General features: G+C 54.2%; 2 protein-coding genes across 2 annotated transcripts; both read right to left on the bottom strand.

Annotated features, from left to right (window-relative positions):
- Positions 1-9456: 9456 nt before the first annotated feature.
- On the bottom strand, positions 9457-13149 carry REM2 (RRAD and GEM like GTPase 2). Its single transcript, XM_059913839.1, has 5 exons — positions 13047-13149; positions 11477-11818; positions 11160-11233; positions 10218-10425; positions 9457-9827 (listed from the first exon to the last, which is right to left on the bottom strand). The coding sequence occupies exons 1-5, from the start codon at positions 13147-13149 to the stop codon at positions 9532-9534; spliced, it is 1023 nt and encodes a 340-aa protein (XP_059769822.1). The 3' UTR covers positions 9457-9531.
- A 4790-nt stretch (positions 13150-17939) lies between these two features.
- Positions 17940-24175, bottom strand: LRP10 (LDL receptor related protein 10). Its single transcript, XM_059913838.1, has 7 exons — positions 23567-24175; positions 23134-23178; positions 22497-22632; positions 20787-20977; positions 19651-20668; positions 19171-19300; positions 17940-19059 (listed from the first exon to the last, which is right to left on the bottom strand). The coding sequence occupies exons 1-7, from the start codon at positions 23595-23597 to the stop codon at positions 18472-18474; spliced, it is 2139 nt and encodes a 712-aa protein (XP_059769821.1). The 5' UTR covers positions 23598-24175; the 3' UTR covers positions 17940-18471.

The raw sequence follows: 24175 nt of genomic DNA, 5'->3' as shown, positions 1-24175 counted from the left end.
GTGGCTAAGGTGGGAGTAGAGATGAGACTTGCCCAGGTCTGTGCCCAGCGCAGTTAGAATTTTCCCACCAGTCCTCAGTTCTGAATGGGATTTTTCACCTGACTTTCGGCTTAGAGCCTCCACTCCTCTCTTCTCTAAGGCAGTGGCATTCCTCCCTGTTCTTTAAATGCTGCTGGATTGGGATTCACCCTACTTCTTTCTTAGGCTCTGTGGGCTACCAGTGGAAGCAGGGCTGTGACCTATGAACCTTTAGTCGTGGTGCTTATAAGGAAGGGAAATGATCTAAAAACTTGGAGATACTCTGTCACAGCCCTGCCTTTCTCTTAAAGAGTCTGGTGCGAATCAGGAAGTATTACCTGGACAGGGACTTCCCTGGTGGTCCAGTGGGTAAGACTCCACACTCCCAATGCAGGGGGGCCCAGGTTCGATCCCTGGTCGGGGAACTAGATCCCACATGCATGCCGCAACCAAGAAGTTCGCGTGCTGCAACTGGAAAAAAAAGGAGTGGGGGGGAGTATTACTTGGACAGTCAGAAGAGGCTCTCCTGGCACCAAAAAGTGGGGTGGTTAACAATGAGAATTTACATTTATGCAGGATTTGGTGTGGGTTAGGCATTGTTCGAATCATTTATTTTTTTTTATTTATTTTTTTAAAATTATTCTTTTTTAATTTTATTTATTTATTTATTTATGGCTGTGTTGGGTCTTCGTTTCTGTGCGAGGGCTCTCTCTAGTTGCGGCAAGTGGGGGCCACTCTTCATCGCGGTGCGCGGGCCTCTCACTATCGCGGCCTCTCTTGTTGCGGAGCACAGGCTCCAGACGCGCAGGCTCAGCAATTGTGGCTCACGGGCCTAGTTGCTCCGCGGCATGTGGGATCTTCCCAGACCAGGGCTCGAACCCGTATCCCCTGCATTGGCAGGCAGATTCTCAACCACTGCGCTACCAGGGAAGCCCCGAATCATTTTATATGTATTGAATTGTTTAATCCTCACAATGACCCTCTGAAGTAGATTCTTTTATTATCTTTACTTTGTTAATGAGGAAACTGATACCCAAAAGGTTAACTAACTTGTCCCCCGATTATGCAGTTAGCAAGTTTAGGATTTCAGTCCAGTCTAGCTTCAGATCCCTTGATCTTAATATTAACCTGCCTCAGCATCACTGTGGAAGCCAAAGCCTTGGAGTCATGGGGAAGTGTCACTTTTTCTGTCTCTATACTCATAGTTCTCAGTATATCCTGAATTCTTCCACTTCCATGTCTACTGTCTTGTTCTCTCTTCCGGCCCCTCTCTGCTGGTCAAAATCCTGTCCTTTAAGACTGATGATTTCCTAGTTGAAGTTGATTTTCCTTTTCAGTATTCTTGGTCCTATGTAGGTCTTATTCTGACTTTATTTACAGTTCTTTGTAAACTCTGTTACTAGATGGTTATAGATTGATGAAGCCAGTCATAGATGTGTCTTTTTCATTACTGTTTTGTTTGCACCATTTTGTATCTGTTGAGTTGAATTAATTCCCTCTCAGTTCAAGTCAGAGCCAGGCTTTCCAGAGGCTGTCCCTTCTAGCCTGCTTTTCCTAGCAGTCTCGTCCATTTCTTCCTCACTGCTCCAAGAGAGGAGGCAGCTTTACTCTTTTTGGTGTTACCATGGTAACCTGTGAAGCTTTCTGTCTAAAGTGATGCTTGCCACCCCAGAGACTGATGTTTCCATGGCAACCAGGTGAAGTCAGTAGTCATGAGCTGAATGCAGGAAAGGAGTTCTGGTCTGAAGCTGTGTGAATCTTCTGGCTTCAGATATCCCCCCCTTCCCTTCCAACTTTTGCACTCTATATCCAGAACGGATTGCTCGCAAAGTGTATTCTTTTTTTTTTTTTTTTTTTGGGCTGCATTGGGTCGTCGTTGCTGTGCGAGGGCTTCTCATTGCAGTGGCTTCTCATTGCGGAGCACAGATTCTAGGCGCACAGGCCTTTGCTGTTGCGGCACGTGGGCTCAGTAGTTGTGGCTCGCGGGCTCTAGAGTGCAGGCTCAGTAGTTGTGGTGCGTGGGCTTAGTTGCTCCACGGCATGTGGGATCTTCCCAGACCAGGGCTTGAGCCCGTGTCCCCTGCATTGGCAGGCGGATTCTTAACCACTGCGCCACCAGGGAAATCCCTCAAAGTGTGTTCTTGGTTGAGAGAGCTCTGTGTGAGGTGAAGCAGACCAGTCAACTTAGATCATGTGGGAAGATGGAGGCAAGGAAAGAGATGATCAAAGATCACTTTTAAAAGTTGGATGAGGGACTTCTCTGGTGGCCCAGTGGTTTAGAATCTGCCTGCCAATGCAGGGGACACAGGTTCGATCCCTGGTCCTGGAAGATCCCACGTGCCGTGGGGCAACTAAGCCCTTGCACCACAACTACTGAGCCCGCATGCCACAATTACTGAAGCCCTTGTGCCTAGAGCCAGTGCTCTGCAACAAGAGAAGCCACTGCAATGAGAAGCCCGTGCACCACATTGAAGAGTAGCCCCCGCTCGCCACAACTAGAGAAAGCCCGCATGCAGCAACAAAGACCCAACGATGAAGACCCAATGCAGCCATAAATAAATAAAATATTTTTAAAAGTTGGATGAGTTCTCTTGGCTCTCCCAGATGATCTGCTGTCAAGAGCCCTTAAGGAGTTGGGTGGAGTTACTGGAGACCCATTAAGCAGTTATTTTTGAGGGCAGTGGGTGGATGAGGTGCCTGAAGATTGGAAAAGAGCCAGTCAGTGCTGGATTGCAAGAAGAGGGAAACAGTGACCTTGGAAATCAGAGACTTGTCAGACTCTTGCCAATATCCCAGAAAGGATGGGAACTTCAGTCAGCTTTCAAGCATCCTGAAGCCTACTTGTTTAAAATGAATGGTGCTGAGAATTAGCCTCCTTCTCCCACTTCCTGGGCCCAGCCAAGCCAGGGAACCTCCACCCTGTAGCAGAAAGATCATACTCTGGAACAACACCATGTGCTTCAGATCTCTCTTCTGCCACAAACCAGCTGAGTAAGCTTAGGTGTTACTTCTCTAACTCAAGACTCCTCCCTTTTAGAAAGGAAATGATAACAGTAGTACCTGTCTCGGGGATGTTGTGAGGATGCAATGAAATGATAACCTGTAGAGGCCTTAGAACTTGATAGCTTCCCATTCCTCTGGATGCCTACATACTTGACTTTCTACCTGACCTAATTCTCCTCCCCAACTTTGAGAATGCTCGAGATTTACAGGGGCGGAACTGATGGTGGGGCAATGGTGAAAATAAACCTTCATTGTTCCTGGGCTAAAGTCCCAGGCTTACAAGGTCCTAGGTCACACACAGGCTACATTTCAGGAAAACAAATCCCACTGGTCAAATCTCTTTATACTTGAAACTCTAATCAGGTTACAACCAGATGGCTTTGGAAAATCAAGGTGGGCCCCTCAAGTACCTTCAGGATACCTAGTGCCCTTTGCTTGGTCTGGCTGGGGAAAATCCCAGAGCAGTCTCTGTTATAGTCCTTTGCAAGCATCCCTCCTAATCTCCCCCAAGCATTCCTATGGCACCTGTCTTTGTGGTCTCCAGAGCCTAGCCCTACCTACTCTGGCAGTTTCCTTTCAGAATAAGTATTTTAAATCAGCACAGGTCCTCTGCCTAAAGTTGTAATTTGAACAGAAAAATGGGAAACTGTGTAGTATAATACCATCCTTAGGCTTCAGTTGCCAATCTTCCCCCCAAAACTCCCCAAACAAGAAATCCGATAATGGGTTACCTGTGAGTCTTGCAGGAGGCTGTTGGACTTTGTGGACCACAACTTAAATTTGTATCTCCAGAGTGGTGCCATGCTTTGAGAGATTAGCATGTTGCATGGTTGCCTGAATAAGGGACCAGACACAGGTTGCAAAAAAACATTGCTTCTAAATCAACTATACTCCAATAAAAATTTTTAAAAAAAGAAAAATAATAAAAAATTTTTGTAAGAAGCATTACTTCCACTGCTGATTTGTACAATCATGAAGATATTTGCATTTTAATCTAGTCCTCATGATTATCCTACAAGATAGGTATCATTATCCTCGTTTTATTTATTTATTTATTGGCCACGCCTTGTGGCAGGCAGGATCTTAGTTCCCTGGAACTAAGGAAGTGCAGAGTCCTAACCACTGGGCCACCAGGGAAGCCCTTATCCTCATTTTATAATTGGGAAGAGCTGAGGTTCAGAAAGACAAGAGAGGTTAAGAGTGACTTTCTCCATAGACTTCCATCCAGAAAATAGCCTGAGTGCCAGGTAAAAGGCTTGCACAGCCCCATTGAATTTATATTCACGCCTTGACTTTACAAGGCCACCAAGCTGTAGAGTCATGACATCAAGATTCAAATTCCTTGAGTATTTCCATCAGAGAGCCACCAGGTGATAAAGGACTAAGAAGCAGAATGCTCTTGTCTGGTTTTGGGACCCTTTGATATCCTCCCAAATTTTGCTTCCTTCTGTACAGGGAGGGTCTTTACCTCATCATGTGGCAGGCTGCCCACCATTTCTCCTGTACATTTGCTCATGTGGTTTTGCCGCAAGACATTTATTTTCCTTCTTTCCCCCATCTATCTACAGCCTATGTATAACCTTCAAGGCCCAGTTCCTAAAATATGTCTTCCAAATGTTCTGTCTCTTCCATTCAGACTTCTTAGAGCACGTGATATAGCTTGCAGTTAGTCAGAATGTGGTATAGTTTGCTGCTGTTTTGGCCATGGTAGTGCTACCTCCAACTTGCCCTGTCTCTCCAGCTCAATTGTAAGCTACTTGAGGGCAGGGATAGTGCCTTATCTGTATTTGTTTTCTCTTTAGGGCCCAGCACAGTGACTGGCATATGGCAGTACTTGAGCAGAGCAACAAGCATTTGTAGATGAAAGATTAAAACGTCCAGGAAGATTTTACTTAGACTGATGTGGATTGGAACAATTAGATTAGATTAATAAAAAGATGTATGTATGGGTGGACTTTCTGGGAGCGAGGATTTAACCCAGAAGACTTGCGGAGTGTCCTTCCATGACTCCGGCAGTCCTTCAGAAGAGGAGAGCCCCTGTTCCAGTCTCTAAAGAGGGTTAGATGCAGCAGGGCACAAAGGCCCAATTGTAAGCAGAGGCCCAGAGCAGAGGGATAACTTCTAAGACAGGACTGGCCTCACCTCTGGCCTCTCAAGGGAGAGAACACCCAGTCTATGCTCTTGGCCAATGAGGCGGCCTTGTGGGCCAGGCGGCATGGGGTTAGTAGAGGTTGGGCAGGGACTGGGCTGATAAGGGAGCACAGACCCCAAGTCAAAATTGGACTGGTTAAGAGGAGCACGGGGCTTCCCTGGTGGCACAGTGGTTAAGAATCCGCCTGCCTATGCAGGGGACCCGGGTTCGAGCCCTGGTCCGGGAAGATCCCACATGCTGCCGAGCACCTAAGCCTGTGAGCCACAACTACTGGAGCCCGCGCGCCTAGAGCCCGTGCTCCGCAACAGGAGAGGCCACCGCAATGAGAAGCCTGTGCACCGCAACAAAGAGTAGCCCCTGCTCTTTGCAACTAGAGAAAGCCGCGCGCAGTAACAAAGACCCAACGCAGCCAAAAATAAATAATAAATTAATTAATTTTTAAAAAAAAGGGCGCGTGAGGGCAGAGAGGATCTTACCTGGCACAGGCAGCTCAGCATCGGGCCCCCTTGCTGGTCTCATGCCAGTCCAGATCAGCAGCCTGGGCTTACTTTGCCTTGATCAGAGGGAGGGAGAAGAGTGGCCAGGCTCTCAGAGAAGACCCCACCTCTCCCAAGTCTAGCAGGAGCGGGGCTTCAGCTTCTGTCTGTTCTGAGCTCTTTCCTGTAGGCGTCTGGAGGGAACACACAGATGGGTCGGGCTGATGGAACTGGCTGAGTTGGGGGGAGGGAAGCTTGTGGCGTGTGTGGCTCCCCTCATGGGGGAGGTCCTGCCGTCATCATCTTTAGACTTCTGCCCCATGAAAGGCACTGGGCCTTCTGGTTCCTCATCCTCCCCTCCTGCCACATTTGACCAGTGGTGGTACTCTTCCTCTAGAAAACCCTTCTCCCTGGGCAGTAGCCATTACCTGCTCAACCCTAGTTCCTCCACCACTTGTTTGGCAGCTGCATCCCACCTTCTTCATCTGCCTGTCCCCAGGACTCTCTCTTTGGTCCCTCTTCTTTCTCTGGAACACCAAAGCTTTGTTTTGTTTTAAATTATTTAGTTTAGGGACTTCCCTGGTGGCGCAGCAGTTAACAATCCGCCTGCCAGTGCAGGAGACACAGGTTCGAGCCCTGGTCCGGGAAGATCCCACATGCCGCGGAGCAACTAAGCCCGTGCGCCATAACTACTGAGGCTGCGAGCCACAACTACTGAGCCCTCGTGCCAGAACTACTGAAGCCCGCATACCTAGAGCCCGTGCTTTGCAGCAAGAGAAGCCACCACAATGAGAAGCCCGCCCACCGCAACAAAGAGTAGACCTTGCTCTCTGCAACTAGAGAAAGCCCGCGTGCAGCAACAAAGACCCAATACAGCCAAAAATAAATAATTTATTTTAAAAAAATTATTTAGTTTATTTAGCCATAGTTAAAAACCCAAAAGGTAGAAAAAAGGCATACAATGAAAAGTAAACCTCCTACACCTGTTGTCCACCCACCAAGTTCCCCTTCTCAGCAGCAGTCAGTACCATCTCGGCTCGTGATTTGTTGGGTCACAGACCCCTTTGGAAATCTGATGAAATTCGTGAACCTATTCTCAGACAAATGCGTGACTGCACAAACGCATCAGATTGTACCATTTCACAAGAATCACAGACCCCTAAAGCCCATGTGTGGTTTGAGGCTAAGGATCCCAACCTGTACTGCATCCTCTTAGTCTCTCCCTTAGTGGGTCCCTGCTGCAAAATGAAAATGCAGGGTTCCTTCTTCAAGGAGCCTTGTTCAAGCGACAGCAGAGCATTAAACTAAGCATGGGGCCCTGTGTGACTGCCCTGCATCTCATCCTTTCCTCTGGCTTTACTACCATTGGTATGGCAATTATTCTCCTATCTGTGTCTCTTGCCCTAACTTGTTTTGAATTTCAGACTCAGCTGTCCAGGGATGTATTTCTGAGCATCTCAAACTCAAGAGTCTCCAAAATGGAGCCATTTACCGGCTACCTCCCCTGCCCCCTAACTCCCAGTTCCTCACCATCCTCCCATCACCTGCAACTTCTCCCTGTCTTTATACCCAGCCACTCAGTTGTCAAGTCCCACAGATTCTGACTCTTAAGTTCCATGCTGCCTCTCCTTTCCCACTGCCATCTCCCTCAGCGTGGTCCTTCATTACCTTCCATGTGTATTACTGTGATTGTCCCCTAAACTCATCTCTTCAGGCCTTGCCTCTGCTGCTCCAGTCCATCTCCTTGCCTCCTCTTCCCAAAGGACCAGCCCCATCATGTCACTTACACACTCAAAACCCTTCAGTGACTCTCACTGCCTACAGAGTTGGGCACAAACTCCTTTGCCTGGCATTTAAGGTCCTTTGCAATAGGGCTCCCAAACTTCTTTTCGGTGCTCATCTCTTAGCCCTCCTCTTCATGTCCCTGAGGTTTCAACGCAACTGTAGGACCATCTGGTCCCTTAATGGGCCCAGTGTGTTTTCCTGCAGTTTACAATTTGCACTGCCGCTGTTCCTGGTCCCCAGAGTTTAGAGCTGGCTTACGCCACTATAGCCATGTAATTTCTCTGGCCCTTTTACCACAGCCACTGCCCATGGCTCTGCCCATAGTGTCCCCTGCATTCTTTCTACTGTCCCTCTCCCTCTTCCCATCATCCTCACTGAAGGGGAACCTCAGATGCAAGGCTGGATACAATCACCATTAAGTATCAAGCAGACGAGAGTCCAATCCCAGCTCTATTGCTTATTGACCTCAGGCAAGTTACTTTCTGTTTCTTCCACAGTAGAAGAGGTAGTGACACCTCATATAGTCATTAAAGAATTGAGACAAAGTAAATTAAGTCCTAAGGATAGTGTCATTATTCATATCATCATCTCACCACCTGTGCTGGGCTGGTCCCCCTTGGCTCCTCCCCAGCTGCAAGGACTCAGGAGACATCTCATCCCTCTTTCCATCGAGTTCTGGGAACCTGGGTGGGGTGGAGTGGAGGCCTGGCCCTCAGGTGCTCGGGTAGCTGTATTGTATGTCTAGGGGTGAGGGGAACTGCTGCCTCTGCTCTCTTTGTTCACACTCAGCTCAGGCAGCAGCAGGCGTGGGCGTCCCCAGGGGAGGCAGTGACAGCTTCAGCTCTCACAGGGACCTTGCAGGTGACAGCTGGGGAGGTGCAGGCCAACCCTATCACGCCCCAGCTGATGGGCCTCCCTGTTGGATGTGGGCCCCACCTTGAATCAGCCCAGGTCACAGCTGAGTGTAGTTCTGGGTACAAAATGTAGCCTCCAGCCTGCTCCTTGCCGGATAAGGGGTAAGGTGATGGGGACTTGGTCACTGAGTTACCAAATTAATTCTAACGGGTCCCTGCTCCTCTCCAGGCCTGTTTTTTCATTGGCAAAGGGACAAGCTGGACTCCGTAAACTTTAGGGGCCTTTTGCCCCTTGTTATGACTACTCCAGGACTAAGTCAGTTCCGGAGTCTCCCTAGAACCGTTACAGACAAGAAAACTCAGGCTCAGAGGAGCAAGGAACCTAAATCCACCCATCCCTTCCGTGGGGGGGGGGGGGGGCTTTGAGAACAGAGAGTCAAAGTGAGCAAGTGCAGTAGAAAAATTCTTTATTGAAAAGGGAAGGGTGGCCCCCTTGCTGGTGCCTCCTGGGACCTGGCTAAAGGCGGGTTGCCACCGCACAGCTCTTCAGGCAAAAGTCTCTGCACACCTTCCCCTTAATAACCTTAAAGGGGAAGTGCCCTGGTGTAACGGTAAATCACAATCAATTCAGAAGAACAGCGCTTCCAGGCCCTTGCCTTTAAGAACTTCTTAAAGGCAAAGTGGACAAGTGCAGCAGATCAGAGCCAGGACGCTTTAGGAAAGTCTCAAAGAAGCGGCTCCGTGTCTTTACCTTTAAGAATCTCTTAAAGTTGAGGCATATTCGCGCTGAGTACAAAGGTGGAAAACTGTAAAGGAGTTTACAAAGCACTTTTCCAGTTCTTGCTTTTAGCATCTCTTTACGGGAGAGGTGGTCAAGCGTGAATTAATAAAAAAACAAAATACCTTGCAGAACTACTTCCCTCCCCGCCCGCCGGAAGCCGCCCCGCCCAACAGTCGCTGCGCGACCCCCGCGGGTCAGCGTCCTCGCCTTCCAGGAGCCCCGAGGCCGGGAGGTAACCGGGGGGCGCGCGGAGCGGGTGGGGCGACGCCCGCCGGGGTCTGGGGGCGGGGGGCCCAGCTCCCAAAGTCACACCGGGGCGTCCCGGGAGTTTCTGGTTTCCTAGACTGTCTTCACAGAGGAAGCCGGAGGGGGGCGGGGCGGGGCGAGGGGGCGAGCGGAGGGCGCGGTGACCATGGCGACCGCGGTGACCATGGCGACCACGGTGACCATAGCGACCGCGGCTCAGAGCACGGAGAGGTCGTGACACGACCTGGAGCGCTGCTTGAAGAACTTGGTGTTGCGCGGCACCAGGTTGGCAAGGAAGCGCTTGGCCTTCTTGGTGAGGCTCTCGCGGCGCGTGGGCGGCGCGGGGCCCTCGGGCCTGCCCCACTCGGGCTGCGGGCCCCCAGCGCGGTTCGGGCCCCGCCGCAGCCGGATCTGGCGCACCGCTCCCTCGAAGAGCTCCCGCGTGTTGTGGTGCAGCGCGGCCGACGTCTCGATGTGCTTGCAGCTCAGTGTCCCTGCCAGATGGCGACCCTCTGCAGGAAGGGACGTGTTCAGGCGCCCGCCCGCCCATGGGGTTGCGCTGGGCCCGGGGCCGGGCGAGGCTGGGTCTGGGGGGTCCAGGGCGTGCAGTGGAAAGGGATTGGGGCAAATGGATCTCTTGCAACTGATAGAACAAGCAGGGATTAAGTGGAGGGCGGTGGTGGTGTGGAGGGGGAGGGAGAAAGGGGCCTTGAGAATAGGTGAGGGGGAAGAGAAGGGAGTCTCGGGGCCCAAGGCGTGGGCATTGAGAGTCTGCCCTTAGCCTGGGGCTAACTGCAGTTTTGTGCACCCAGGAGGGTAAAAGGGCCTTATGGAGAAGAGGTGTCCTGGAAGGGAGAGGGTTCCCTGAGATTGCAAACATGAATGAGGTTCAGGGTACTCACCCTCCAGTGAGACCTCCCGGGAGCGGGCCAGGTCACTCTTGTTTCCAACGAGGATGACAGGCAGGTCATGGTGGGGCCTCCCAGCCCTGAGCCGTAGTAGGGTCTCTGGAACTTTGGAGAAGCTTTGTCGGTCGGTGACTGAGAAGACGATGAGAAAGGCATCCCCCGTCTGAAGGCAGTGGTCCTGCAGCCACCCCCCTGCATCCCCCTGCAGATGGGCAGAGAGTCGTGGAACGTCAGGGCTGGAGGCATGGGAGAACCTGCCCAGCACCTACACCTCAAGGATGAGGAGCCAGGATGTGAGGGAGAAGCCACCTGCTTAGGACACAGAGCTAGTTAATGGCAGAATCTCCATACTCAGAGTGTGTTTGTGGAGGAGGGAGAAGTTTGTAATGTGAGCCCCACATGGGCGAATGGGGGACATAGGATCCTAGACTAGGGTAGCCCATCCTACTTTCTTATGCTTAAGCTCTTAAAAAATGAATGCTATTCAAGTGTGTGTAATCTGGCCTCTCGTTTCTGCATAGTAATCATTTATGTCCAAATATTCACAAGTCCTCACTTTTTTCCCCCTTCCCTGACATTACAGAGCCCTGAGCTTCTGTCCTCTCAGATCAGGATCTTCTAGGCTGAAAAATGTACAGAGGGGGTCAGTTTCAGGGTGTTCAGCCTGGCTTGCAGTTGCAGGGTTTGTCAAATCCAGATCCTAACTTTCCTCTGGGTCAGAAGATCCTGGAAACCAGACAGCAGCTCTCAATGCCATGGTATGTGCATAGGTGTGAGCCTTTGCTCTCTGAGACAATATATATGAAAGGTCAGGTTCCACTACATGTTAAAACCAGGGGCTGTAGTCCCACCAGCCTTCAGCCTTCAGCCATACTTGGCCCCTCCTCAGCTCTCCCAGGTTTCATCACCTGCTTGCAGCCACATCTTAGTTCTCACCTGTTCCCAGATGTCATAAACAACTAGAGTCACTTCCTCCTTATCCACCATGATGCGTCTCTCATAGGTGTCCTCTGTTGGGAAATAGGGACAGGGAATAGAGCCCATTAGGAGGCTCCCCAACACCTGTAAGACCTGGTAACCAGGGATGCCTTAGATCCCAGCACCAGGGACCCCCTCCAGGGAGGTTGCCACAGAAAGCATTGAAACAGTTTCTCTTAGGTTCTGGCCTCCAGGACTGTTCATGCCTTGAGCTCTTCCATCCCTGACTAGGGCTCCAGAGGCACCCTCAATCCTTGCAGGGCTCCCCCAAATACCTGGGTTCTCCGGCTCGTGAGCACTGTCTCCCTGGAGACCACCGAAAGTGCCTGCTAGGGTGCTCTTGCCCACGCCGCTCTCCCCCACCAGCATGACCTTGAAGATGCCATCCTTTTGGGTGGGGGCTGCCTCTCCTGAACCCAGGGAGTCAGAGGAGCCAGAGGATGAGGTTTGAGGTGGCCAGTCAAGTTCATCTACAGCCTGGGCCCGCCGCAGCTGGTGCTTGTAGGGGACAGGCATACTGCCTCTTCGTCTGGGGGCCCCCGGGGCAGGGGGTGGCCCGCCCCGGTCCAACCCTGCCAACAGTTTCTCTGGCTTCTTCAGCAGTGTAGCATCTGCTTCTGGGGGGGGCAAAGAGAAGGAAGCTATGAGTGGGGTAGGCCTAGACACCTGCAGAGGACTCAGTCCTGGCTGCTCCAGCCTCAGAGGCCCAGTCGATGACCGTGACCCAGAAGGAGCTGAGAATCTTTGGTCTGACCTCTTCCACTGAACTCCACCAGAAGCCTGAACTGGTGGGGCTCCCAGGGGCTGACCTGAAGGCTTGCCCAGTGTGGTTTCAGCCACAGCCCGTTCAAAACATGCCCCATGCAGGGGAGGCACCTGTGTGCAGGCTTGCACACCCACTCACACTTCACACTGACACACAGGCACACCCCCAGACTAGGCCTCTGGCCGAGGGCTGCCCCTCCTTCCACCGGGAGGCCCTGCCCCCTCCTGCTTCCTGCACTGATGATCCCCACCCAGAGGATAAACTGAAGCTGCTGCCCAGGTTCTGGGATTGGGTACTGATAGAGTCAAAAACTTTGTGGGGAGCCTGTTCCCAGGGAAGGGACTTGCTCACTGAGATGTGTGTGTTGGGTCTCCATGGGTGTGTTAAGGGGGCTGCCTCTTCCCATGGCCCTGTAGGTAAGCATCCCCCAATGCATGTCTGTGTGTGAGAATCCTTCTGCACCCCTGGCTGTCCCTGTGAGTCCGACAGAATATTGTGTTCATCGTGAGGCTGAGGGAGGGAGAGAGAGGGAGGGAGGAGGAGAAATAGCGAGAGAGCAGTAGCAGGGAGAGTGACAATGCACGGGTCAGGGTAACTGGAGGAGGAACCACAGACATAACAAAGGGGGATAGAGAGAGGCTGGAAATAGCCCAGGATCAATACTTGGCTGGCAGCCAGGGCCTCCAGGAGCCAGAGAAACCCTCAAAACAGTTCCCCAGGGTAGCCCCCTGCCCGTGATTCCCAGGCTTGTGGGCTGCCCCTTGTCTTTCCCCCTTCCCTCCTGCCCGTCCCAACCTCTTGGGAATGAGGCAGACCTAGGGGCTAAGTACCAGTTTCCCCAGGGTCGCCCCCGGTGATGGGTTAGGGGACATTTAGGCAGCCCACCTCTGCCCCCTAGCCCCCCACCTCAGCTGAGCCCCAGTCCTGGTGTGGGCAGGAGGCTTCCCCACTTCCTGAGTTGGTCTTCCCCTCTTGCTGTTTGGGTTCGAGCTCCTTCAACCCCTAGTTCTGACCTCCCCACCAAAGCTTCAGCTCCCACCCCCATGGTTGCAGCCAGCACCTGCCAGCTCAGCCCTCACCTGGTGTGGGCGTCCCTGGCGGGGAGGCCTGGTGGCTGCCGGCGGGGCAGAGTGCTGTGGTTTCTGTGTCCGTGTCCATGTCGGTGTCGAGGTCTGTGTGCATCGGTGTGCGTGTGCGTGTGCAGCCTGGCGGCTCGCAGCACCCGCTCCCTCACTCAGCAGCACTGTCAGCTCTTCCCTTTAAATACCACCCCCCATGCCCTCCCCCTAGACACCTGGGGAAACAGTCCCACCTCCTGATGAGGTCACATATGCTAATGAGCCATGATGTCAGCGGGATTCCCTCCTTTCTGCCCACCCCACCCCCCACCCCCTTTGCATCGCTTCCCTCTGGGAGCACACACACTGCGGAGTCTGGTTAAGACATGAACAGAACAAAGTCAGAGGGGCAGAAGAGACGGGTTCAGAGAAGTGGGGTGAGGGGTCAGGGGGCAAGGGAGCTGAGGATGGGAGGAGGCAAGGACCCAGGGCCTGGGTGGTCTTTCTCCAGGAGCCAGGACTATGTGTCATTTGTCTCCGTATCCCAGCCCCTTAGCCCAGCGTTCAGCCCGGAGTGGGTGCTCAGTAGCTAAATGGAGGGGCTAAAGGAAGAAACCAAAAAAGACGCAGGGACAGGAGGACAGCCACCCCGCCACCAAGCTTCTCTGCCACCCCCTCTTCCCCATATTACCCCTTCTGGGCTAAGGCCCACAGCAGTACCCACTTCCCAGCCTGGCCGCTAGGCAGATGGGGGCTTTGAGGAAGGAGACATGGCTGCTTTGTTTGGCAGCTTCATATTTTTACTAGGTTCAGGGGGGTACAAACCATTGTGGGGACTCCTTCCCCATCTCTCCCTCCCTGCCCGGCCCACCAACCTCGTGTTAATCAGAGCAGGAAAAAGGGGAGAGACAGCCCTCTAGAAGAAGTTCCCAATCCCCAGTGCGGGAGCCAGCCCCCCTCTCAGTGCTCTCTGGGGCAGCCCCAGGCCTTCTGGGCTACACAGGGCAGACACACAATGACACCTACCTCTTGGGGGGGAAGCCAGGATAGCGGGGCTCCTTTACTGCTCCTTTTCTGCCCGGTCCCTTTCCCTTCAGGCTCCCACTCTTGACTTCCTGATGCCCCCAAGGACCCAAACGCACATTCCGATTTCCTGGCCCCTTCTCACCCCATTTTTGCCAGATGCTGTGCTAAGCACCTTCCTGCATTCTCTCCTTTCATCCTCATGACCCTGAGGCTCAGAGTGGTGGGTGAGTGGCCTGTCCCCCAAATCAATCATGCAGCTGGAAAATGGGGACACCAGGATTCCCACCCAGATCTTTCCAATGCCAAAGACTGTTTTTTGTCTCTATGCTATGCTGCCTTCCTTGTCTTAAATATTCCAACTGTCTCCTATTATTGGGGACAATCTATATTGTGATCTTCAGTGGACTTTTCCAGTTGAAGAAGCAAATAGTGATCTCGGGGTTACTAGTGCAGTGACGCTTCACTTATGTGGAGGTCAACTGCAGGGTAACATTGTGGGGTCTAGAGGGAGCAGAAAGAACTCTTAAGCAGCTACAGTCTTCATGTGCTTCACTCACTGGACAGACCCTACAGTCCTCAATCACAGCCTACTCGTTCTTACTTTATTCACAATTTTAATGTGTCCATGTGTGTTCCTGTGCTCAAAGATTAGAAGCACATTTATAGCAGCTAGTGACCCCTGATCGCTTGGTAGCAAGGGAAGCAGTATCACAGAAAACTTTTATTTTAAAAATTTTTTAAATTTATTTATTTATTTATTTTTGGCTGTGTTGGGTCTTCGTTGCTGCGCGTGGGCTTTCTCTAGTTGCGGCGAGTGGGGGCTACTCTTCGTTGCAGTGTGCGGGCTTCTCATTGCGGTGGCTTCTCTTGTTGCGGATCACGGGCTCTAGGTGTGCGGGCTTCAGTAGTTCTGCCCTGTGGGCTCAGTAGTTGTGGCTCGCGGACTCTGGAGCTCAGGCTCACTAGTGGTGGCACACGGGCTTAGTTGCTCTACGGCATGTGGGATCTTCCCGCACCAGGGCTCGAACCTGTGTCCCCTGCGTTGGCAAGCGGATTCTTAACCACTGCGCCACCAGGGAAGTCCCCACAGAAAACTTTTAAAGCAGTCATAAGCATTTAAAAAGTGGTCCAAGGTCATCTGGCATTAAGGCAAATAGCTTTTCTGACGCTGTTACAGCTTCTGAATACATTGCTGCAGAGGTTTTTGGTGTCTATGAATGATCCTCAGCTATCCAGAAGGATTTATATTATAGTGCAGATGGGCTGAAGACGAGTGTAATGTTTTAGAGTGATTTCCTTCCAGAATGAGTTTTTAAAAAGTTTTAAATTGTAAAGGGGTGAGCTTTATGTTTCTGGAAAACTCATTTAGGTGGTAGAATTCATTTCTATGATACTAGATAAGAGTGTCAGGGGCTGGAGACCCCAGCGAGGATTCTTGACCATGACTTCCGCCTGCCCTCAATCCAGCCTTAGGCCACAGACGCATGCTGGGTTTCATCTTGAACCACCATCTCTCTTGTCCCACTGGTAAGAGGCTGTGCACTTGCCCAGCGCAGGGGCACTTGCCCAGCGCAGGTCAAGGTTCCCTCAGGAACTGGAGGTCCTGTGTAATAGTGGGACAGACTGAGATTTGGAACCGAGCTGATCCAGATTTAAGTCTGCCTCTCAGTAGAGACTGGAGCAGTCTTAATTCCTCGGAAGCTGCTCATGAGCCTGTGACTTGGGGCTGTGATGCCCACGGCACAGCCTCGTTGTGAGGGTTAGCTACGTGTGATAAAGGGTTTGGCACTCAGCAGGTTGCCCAACAATTTGGTGCTCCCACAGTCTCAGGCTGTGTGGCTGGGGGTCCCTTTCCCCTCCCAGCGTGGCCTGGAGCTTGGTTCAGGCCCAGATTCTGCTCCTTAAGGACCAAATTCTGGTATCTGCTCAGATTTATCTCAGATTTTCAGCCTGATCCCCATCTCATAACTGAGATCACCTCCCTCCTCCCCACCAAGGGCCTTTGCATGAGTCCCACACCCCCGATACTGGGCACCTTGGACAGTGGTGTCTATCCTGATAGGATCTGAAGTCGCCTCACTTCTTTTTCCTTGGGCCGTGGTGAAAATAACTTGGGTGACAGCCCCCTACTGCCCCACCCTTGCCTGGGTAAGACCCTCTATCTTAGTTTCCCCATTCTGCCTGTACAATGTCAGTCCCCTCTCCCCGCCACCTGGGGCTTCACTGTGGCTGACAAAAATGGTGTTACTGCTTGCACCTCCTAGATTACACACCCAGCACCTAGAGGAATCTTCTTTCAGGCCCATAAATCTACACGCACAGGGCTTCCTAGTGAACTCTACCTTCAAGTCCTCCCTCCAGCATTCTGAAGCATTCCACCACGAGGAACATTCTTCTACCTTAAATCTTTGTCCATTTTCAAGTTTCAAATACCCCTAGGAGGTAAAAGGTCTGGAGCAGGACAAGGATGAGGATATCAGGCTGAAGGTTTTGAGGTGGCTATGGAGAAGGAGAGGAGCAGGGAGAGGCGGAGGCCAGGTGATGGAGAGGCATGGGAGGGGAAATCAACATTCCCTGCCTGTTTTCACTGGGCCTGACGCGGGTGGGACCCAGTGATTGTTTGCACTGGGGAAGGCAGGCCCGGAGGGAGAACAGCAAGCAAGGATGAGAATCTCTGGAGCCCCTTCCCCAATCTCTGGAGGGGACGTGGAGTGAAAGGTGCTTGAGTCTTCCCCAAGCCAAGATGCCAGTGTCCCAGGACTGTACCACATCCCTCAGCCACTTCCCTAGGCTCCTGCTCGCTGCGAGAGGGAACGGTATGCAATTAGTGCTGGGTGTGAGGATGCTGGCAGTGTGTAATCAACAGGGCCCCTCCACCAGGGAGGTGGGGATAGGCCGGGCCAGGCAGGAAGGGTAAGGGAGCCTGAGGGGGAGCCCCTTCTCCGGGGACTGATTCTGTTAGGGAATGCCTCAGCTCTGCTCCTGTGGGCATCACACCCACTCCCATAGGCTCTTTCTAAATCCTTTGTCCCGGCTGATTTTCCTTTTAAACTCTGGGACAGCTCTGTCAGCTTGCTTACCACAGGCTGGGTCCCAACATTTCTCACAGATCATTCCCTCCTCCATTACCCTCTCCAGCTCTTTGGCTCTGGCTATTGCTTGTGCCCCTGAGCCCCTTTCTCAGGAAGTCTAGGGTCCCTCTTACAGCCCTAGCCCTCACTGTCTCCTTAGTTTGCTTATCGTATGGACTCTCACCCCGCCTAAAATTCACAATTCTATACCAGCTACTGACAGCATTCTTTAGGATCTAGTTTGGGCCCTCTTCCAGGAAGACCTCTTGGATCTGGCCAAGGTGATGCTCGCATCTTCACACCCTGAACGATTATGATTTTTCTCTGGACGCATCTTTGCCCGCTTTGAGGCATCCTGGCTGAGAGTTCATCTGTCTTGCCTAGGACAGACTGAAAATGCCTGGTAGGGTGGAGGATGGAGGGCAGGAGTGTTTCACCAGGGACAGTCTGCTTCTGTGACTAATGCTCTGCGAGTACTCCATAAATGGGAAGTTTCTCAGCTGCAGGGCCCAGCGGCCTCACCACTTCCGGCCTGGCGGTTAAGGAGGCTTGGTGCTCACTGCTGGTGTCAGTCACTGTAGAGCTGGGCCCCAGGCAGTGAGTGCAGGTGGAGAGGGTTAGTCTTAGGGTTCCTAGAATTTTCTTACCCTCTGAGTGGTATAAAAACCAAGGATGGGTGGTTGGAAGATAAATAGGAAAAGGCCAGGAGGTGGAGGGCAGAGCAAAGGCCTTCATAGGGAGGAGTAAGGTGAGGGGAGCATAAGCTGAGATGGGCAGAGAGGCGGGGGCTCGTGCTCACAGCTCATTTACAAAAATCTTAAATTTCTGATTCCTTTATTTTCAACCTTGGCTTCCTGGACAATGGCCTGGCTATGGAACAAAAGCATTTGCTGTGCTCTTTTTATGAGCCAGGCCTTGTAGGAGGGATCACCATTGGCAAAACCCCAGGGCCTGCCCAAATCCTCCCCTTGGGGGCTGGAAGTCTCCAGCCAATTGGCATTCTGGTGCTTAAGGCCACTTTTGGGTGGGTTTGGCAAGGATGGAGTGTCCAGGCCTATGACCCTTTAAGAACTTTACTTTTTAAAAACAGCTACCCAAATGGTGGTGGTGTGGGGAGAGGGTGGTGGAGGACTGTGGTCTCTGGCCATGCGCAGAGAGGGGGGCTCTGTGTGAGCCCTCTCCCTGCCTGAGGGACACCTAACTTTATAGCAGCTGCATGGGATCCATGGGCGTCCCATCAAGTGCCCTCACACTGAGGGACAGGGAGGGAAGTGGTGGATGGGAAGCTGAGCTGCCCTCTAAAGGGTCACTGTCACTGTGAATAGAGCACCCAGGGGAGCCAGGTCACCTCAGGCCAGCAGTGGCTCATCTTCTGCTTCGACCACCCAGACCCCGGGCTCAGCCAGTGGCACCAGCAGCACATCGTCCTCGTCCTCTGGGGACAGGACTGTTGTGTGGGGTCCAGGTGGGGCCCGGGTTGGTCCTGGCGGCCGCAGGCTGGGCAGGAGGCGGCCTCGCAGGGCCTGTACCACTCCAGACAGCAGTGATGGCTCCAGGGGCGCCGCAGGCAGTGGCCCTGGGGCCTCGGGGACAGTGGGGAAGGCTGGAGACGTGCTGGCAGGTGGCAGTGGAGCCTTTACAGGCAGCGGGGGTGCCTGTTCCCCATCCTGCCCACCCACCGCCCCGCCCTCACGGGCTGGACCTGTGCTGCCATCTAAGGTCTCAGGGGGAGCAGCAGAAGGTGTGACCTGGGATCTGGTCTCAGAGGTCCGGGCTGGGGGACTGGTTCGCGGAAGCAGGCCCCAGCGGCGGAGACGGCGCACCAGGCGGCGCATAGAGCGGCCCCGCTGGCGGCGGCGGGTGCCTGAGGCGCCCCCTGGAGTCATGTCCTGGCGCAAGATCTGTAGCAGAGAACGCAGGTTGCCCAGCACGGAGTTCTGCAAGGAGAGGATGAAAACACCAGAGTCAGAGGGGGTGGGGACAGCCAGAAGCCTGAAAGAAGGAAGGGCTGGGAGTGGGAGGTGGTCCGGCTGGGGAGGGTGACTTACGTCATTCGGGTTCTCTGTAGGGAAGTCCTCTACAGGTGGGATGGCGCCCTGGGCAATGAGCTGCCCGTAGGAGGGAGGCGCCTGCTGTTGCACAATCTCGGCCTCTGTCCGGGAGAGGGGGGCAAAGATGCTGGAAGGGACGAGGACGGCTCGGTCACGGGTGCTGCTCACCAGAGCCGCCTACCCCAGCCTGGACAGGCCTCTTTCCTCCGCACCCAGGCCGGGGCACCCGGAGCTAGGCCACGGCTTTCCAAAGTCATCTGACAATCCCCCTCCTTCCTTGAGATGGCTTTCAGGATCTAGACCTGTCCCCCCTTCAGAGGAGCACGTCTGCCAAGCTAGACAACCCTAGGAGCCAACCCAGAACCTGGTCACCAGAACCTGTCCCCAATGTGGGCACCCTCTGGTCTTCTGTGGCTGCACAGGCCCTGTCCCGCCCTCAGTCCCCACGCCTCTACCGCCAGCTGCATTCCCACTGACCTGTACTCCTGGGTACGAATGGCATAGAGCTTGCAGGTGCAGCCCAGGGCAATGACCAGCAGCAAGCCGCACACGAGGCTGCCAATGACCGCGGCGGTAATGACCTTGCGGGGCAGGGCATAGGAGCAGTCCCACTCGTCGCTGCCGTCAGCGCAGTCTGGCTGCCCGTCGCACACCCACGTCTCGTACACGCACTTCTCGTCCCGGCACCGGAAGTTGCCAGGCTGGCAGTGCCGACAGCGTCTCTCGTCTGCTCCATCAGCACAGAAGGTCTGGTAGTTGCAGCGGTCAGCAGGCAGGTAGCAGGCTGTGGCACCGGGCGTGCCAGCGGCCCCACAGGGGTAGTGTCCAGGTGGACAGCTGGGGCAGTTCTCCTCGTCCGTGCCGTCGGCGCAGTCCCATGAGCCGTCGCAGCGCTGCGCCTCGCTGTAGCAGCGCTCGCCTAGGCCCTCGCTAGCCCCCAAGCCAGAGCCTAAGCCACAGGGTCGGTCCCAAGGCAAGCAGTAGCCCCGCACGTGGTAGGTGGCATTGAAGCCCCAACCACTGCTCCAAGCGACTGTGTGGTAGTCCACGGTGGCCTGGCCGGACAGTGTCTCCACGGTGACAGCCTTGCCATTGCTGAAGTGGGTGAGGCTGCGCAGCAGCCGGAGGGTCTCGGGGGGCCCGGCGCCATCATACACGTGCACTGCATCTCCATAGCCCAGGTCCAGGGCCGTGAAGCGCACTGCCAGGCGCCGGCCATCATGGGGGTCCAACAGCCAGAGGCAGGACTGGGGGTGGGAGACTGAGGCCAGGTGTGAGTATCCGAGGGAGGAGAAGACCCCATAGAAGTCTTCCAAGGTGTGATTGCAGGGTGGGGTGGGGACAGGGGCCGGGGTCAGGTTGGGGAAGGGGTCTGAACTGCAACCTGCCTCGTCAGAGCCATCGCCACAGGCATCGACCCCGTCACAGCGCTGGACCAAGGGCACACAGCGGTGGTTCAGGCACTGGAATTCTTCCTGCAGGCACATCAGCCAATCTGCAGAGGCACCATGGAGAGGGGCTGTGAAGCACTGGAGCTGGCAGGATCCTCCCCTCCTCCCTCAGGCTTCCACTGCCTGTTCTAGTAGCACTACAGACAGCCCTGTCCAGCCCACCTTGGCTGTAGGAGAGCAGGAAGCCCTGGCCCATGGGTGCTCTGGCCCCAGCATAGCTGTAGGTGATGGTGACGTTGCCTCCAGGCAGCTGCAGAGGGCTGGCAGGTGCCTCGCACAGGGAGATCTGTGGCTGGATGGGGGAGCGCAGGATTAAGCGCTCTGAGCCACAGGCCAGACGCAGTTTTTGGAACCTACAGGGGTGAAGGAGAGCAGGACGTAAGATATTCTTGACCACTGCTGGCTTCTTCCTCCCCCAGTGCTGTCAGGCCCGTTCTACTCCAAGAAGCACGAACACCTGCTTATCCACAATCCAAATAGCCAAATGAAAATGCAGTTAGCCAAATTCCTTTGTAATCAAGGCAACAGCCCTAACAGAGGCCTATGGCACCATGAGACCATGAGTACATCCTAGAGCCTTTTGGAAAAACTGCCTTGTGTTCTGGACTGAGTTAGAACTGATTCGTTGCTTTCCTGTTGTTTCAGCACTGTCACCCGAGTTTGGTGCTAGCAGTAACTGGCAATTACCATACAGCTTAATTAACCAGAACTCATCATCCCCTCCCAGTGCCCAGTGGTGAGACCTGAGATCACCATGCCATTCTGATCCCTCTGCCCCAACAACCTCTCCCCAGATTGCCCTCTCCCTTCACCTACCCATTTCTGGGTAAATTCATGGGAAGTGAGCTGTGGGAAACAAATAGCCAGGTACTCAACATGGGCCCCAACCCCACGGCCCACGGTTGGAGGAGCCCAGGGAGACCTGGACTGTTTAAAAGATCTGGGGAGGGACTTCACTGGTCGTCCAGTGAGTAAGACTCTGTGCTCCCAATGCAGGGAGCGTGGGTTCAATCCCTGGTCGGGGAAGTAGATCCTGCATGCCGCAACGAAGAAGCCCACGTGCCGCAACTAAGAGCCTGTGTGCCGCAACTAAAGATCTCTCATGCCCCAACGAAGATCCCACGTGCCGCAACTAAGACCCAGTGCAGCCAAAATAAAATAAATAAATATTAAAAAAAAGAGAAAGATCTGGGGAGGCTGAGGAAGGTTCTAAGCTGATGAAGGAATAGCTTTGAGGGCTTCCCTGGTGGCGCAGTGGTTGAGAATCTGCCTGCCAATGCAGGGGACACGGGTTCGAGCCCTGGTCTGGGAAGATCCCACATGCCGCGGAGCAACTAGGCCCGTGAGCCACAACTACTGAGCCTGCGCGTCTGGAGCCTGTGCTCCGCAACAAGAGAGGCCGCGATAGTGAGAGGCCCGCGCACCACGATGAAGAGTGGCCCCCACTTGCCCCAACTAGAGAAAGCCCTCGCACAGAAACGAAGACCCAACACAGCCATAAATAAATAAATAAATAAATTAATTAATTAATTAAAAAAAAAAAAAAAAAAAAGGAATAGCTTTGAATCCCAGGCAAGGATGTGCAGTGGATTGAAGGACTCCTCAAAGCAGTCATATCGGAGCGCAAAGACTGTTTCTAGAGTGACTGTTGTCCTTCAGAGATGACAAGACCCAAGCTAGATGTCCACTCCAGGCAGTTCCAATTCACCATGGAACAAGCCAGGCTTTTAGGGCAGACTAGGCCAAATCTAATTCTACTCTTCCCCCTGTTGACAGGGATGGAAGTTCCACGGAGAAATGATCCCTGAAGTCTTTTCCATGGTAGAGGAGGAGGGGTGGGGGAAAGGAATAAGGTCTTGCTCTGCTTCTCACCTGAGCGTTACCGTCTGCTCCTTGCTGCCCAGGATGAGCCAGGTACAGTTGGCAGGGGAGCTGCGGCTGTCCCGGCCCACGGGCCTCTGTAAGGTGCCCTGCACTTCCAAGAGCACTGCTGGGGGGTCCTCACAAGCTGGAGAGAGAGAGGAAGGTAGGGGCATCGGTTGAGAGCCTCTTACCATGCCACGCCTCCTCCAAGGGCCTGGGTTTTTCAAGAAGGAGCACAGAAACTCCCCTGCCCCAGCGACACACACTCTAGAGGCATAGCCTTCAGCGGGCCCCTGTCTCTCCACACTCATCATAGTTCCACCTTAAGTATCAACACCACAAACAATATGAGGTCTGCTTTGTGCCAGCCACTGGGCCAGGAGGAGCCGGAAATACTGTTTCTATCCTCGCGGAAACTACATTTTGGCTAGGCAGTTCAAGGATGGATATTTGGGGAAAAAAATACATAACTACCAGCTGAGGGCTTAGGCTGCGTCTCAGTTTCCCCATCTGTAAAATAAAGGGTGGATGACCTCCACTCTAAAACTATGGTAGGTACTAGAGGAATTCAAGGAAGAGAGAGTCTTTCTCTTGGGTCCTCCCTCATTACCAAGCCCATGGGACCCCAGGGGCATCCTCTACTCACCAGGATTTGGGAAAATGATCCTGTCTGGGTGGGCCACAGCGCCTCCTAGAGGAAGAGCGAGAAAGGGCAAGAGTCACGCTTCGGAGTTTTCTTCACCTGAGCGACTCAAGTAGGAAAGGGAGCCATCTGCGGCTTCCGGGTAGTTTACAGGAAAGGGTGGTGGAGCAGAGGAAGGCAGCGGTGTGTGACCTCGAAGGAAAGTCCGGCAGCACGGCCTATGGGGTGCGTACGGTGATCTACGGAAGCCAGAGGGAGGCTGCGGGCTGAGGAGAGCGGCTAGAGAGTTCCCGCGGATTGGGGCAGGCACTGCCGGGCACGGGCTGGCAGGGTAAGGTGAGGGGCCACGTAGGAGGAAGGGAGCTAGAGCCCCTGGGCCCGGTGACAGCCCTGGGAGCGGGTTGCCGGGCGAGTAGTCTCGTTTTCGGCTTCTTACCCAGGAGGAGGAGAAGGATGGCCGGCAGCATCGTGAGCCGTCCGGAGGTGCAGGAAGAGTCCCGGAGCTTCGGTGGTCTACCCAGTGGGGAGGCGGCGCCGCTCCGGGCGTCCTGGCCTCCCAGTGCCGCCTCCCCGAGGGGCCTCCATGGCCCGGGCTCCTCGACCGGTGCTCTGGAGGCCAGGGCTGGGGGCGGGTGGGGGGCGGAGGCGGCCCGAGCGCAGGGGCGGTGCCTCTCGCCAACTTCGGAGTTGTTTTCCCCGGCCGCCGCCGCGCTCTCTCTCGAGGCCGGCCCCCGAAGCCCCGGAAATCGGCTGGAAGACCGGCGCTGGGGCGCGCCCTCGCCTAGAGCCGGCCCGCAGGCCGCGAGCGCCCCGGTCCAGGCCTGGCCGCCACCTGCTGGGGCTTGAGGCCACTTCCTCTTCGGGCCAAACTTTACCGACTGTCAGCCCCCAGGGCCGGCCAGGGCGCTGCTCAACTTCTCCAGCGCGTCCAGCCCGCGGAACGCGGCAGGGGAGCGGAGGAGGGGGACAGGCGGCTCGGCACAGCGCCCAGTCCCTCGCCCAGACTGTACCCCCGCCAGCCCAGGGGTTGGAGGAGCCCGGGCGG

This window comes from Balaenoptera ricei, chromosome 2 (assembly GCF_028023285.1).
Source record: "Balaenoptera ricei isolate mBalRic1 chromosome 2, mBalRic1.hap2, whole genome shotgun sequence".
NCBI classification, from domain to species: domain Eukaryota; kingdom Metazoa; phylum Chordata; class Mammalia; order Artiodactyla; family Balaenopteridae; genus Balaenoptera; species Balaenoptera ricei.
The sequence above is the reverse complement of the archived record's forward strand: the minus strand, read 5'-3'. Positions and strand labels throughout refer to the sequence as shown.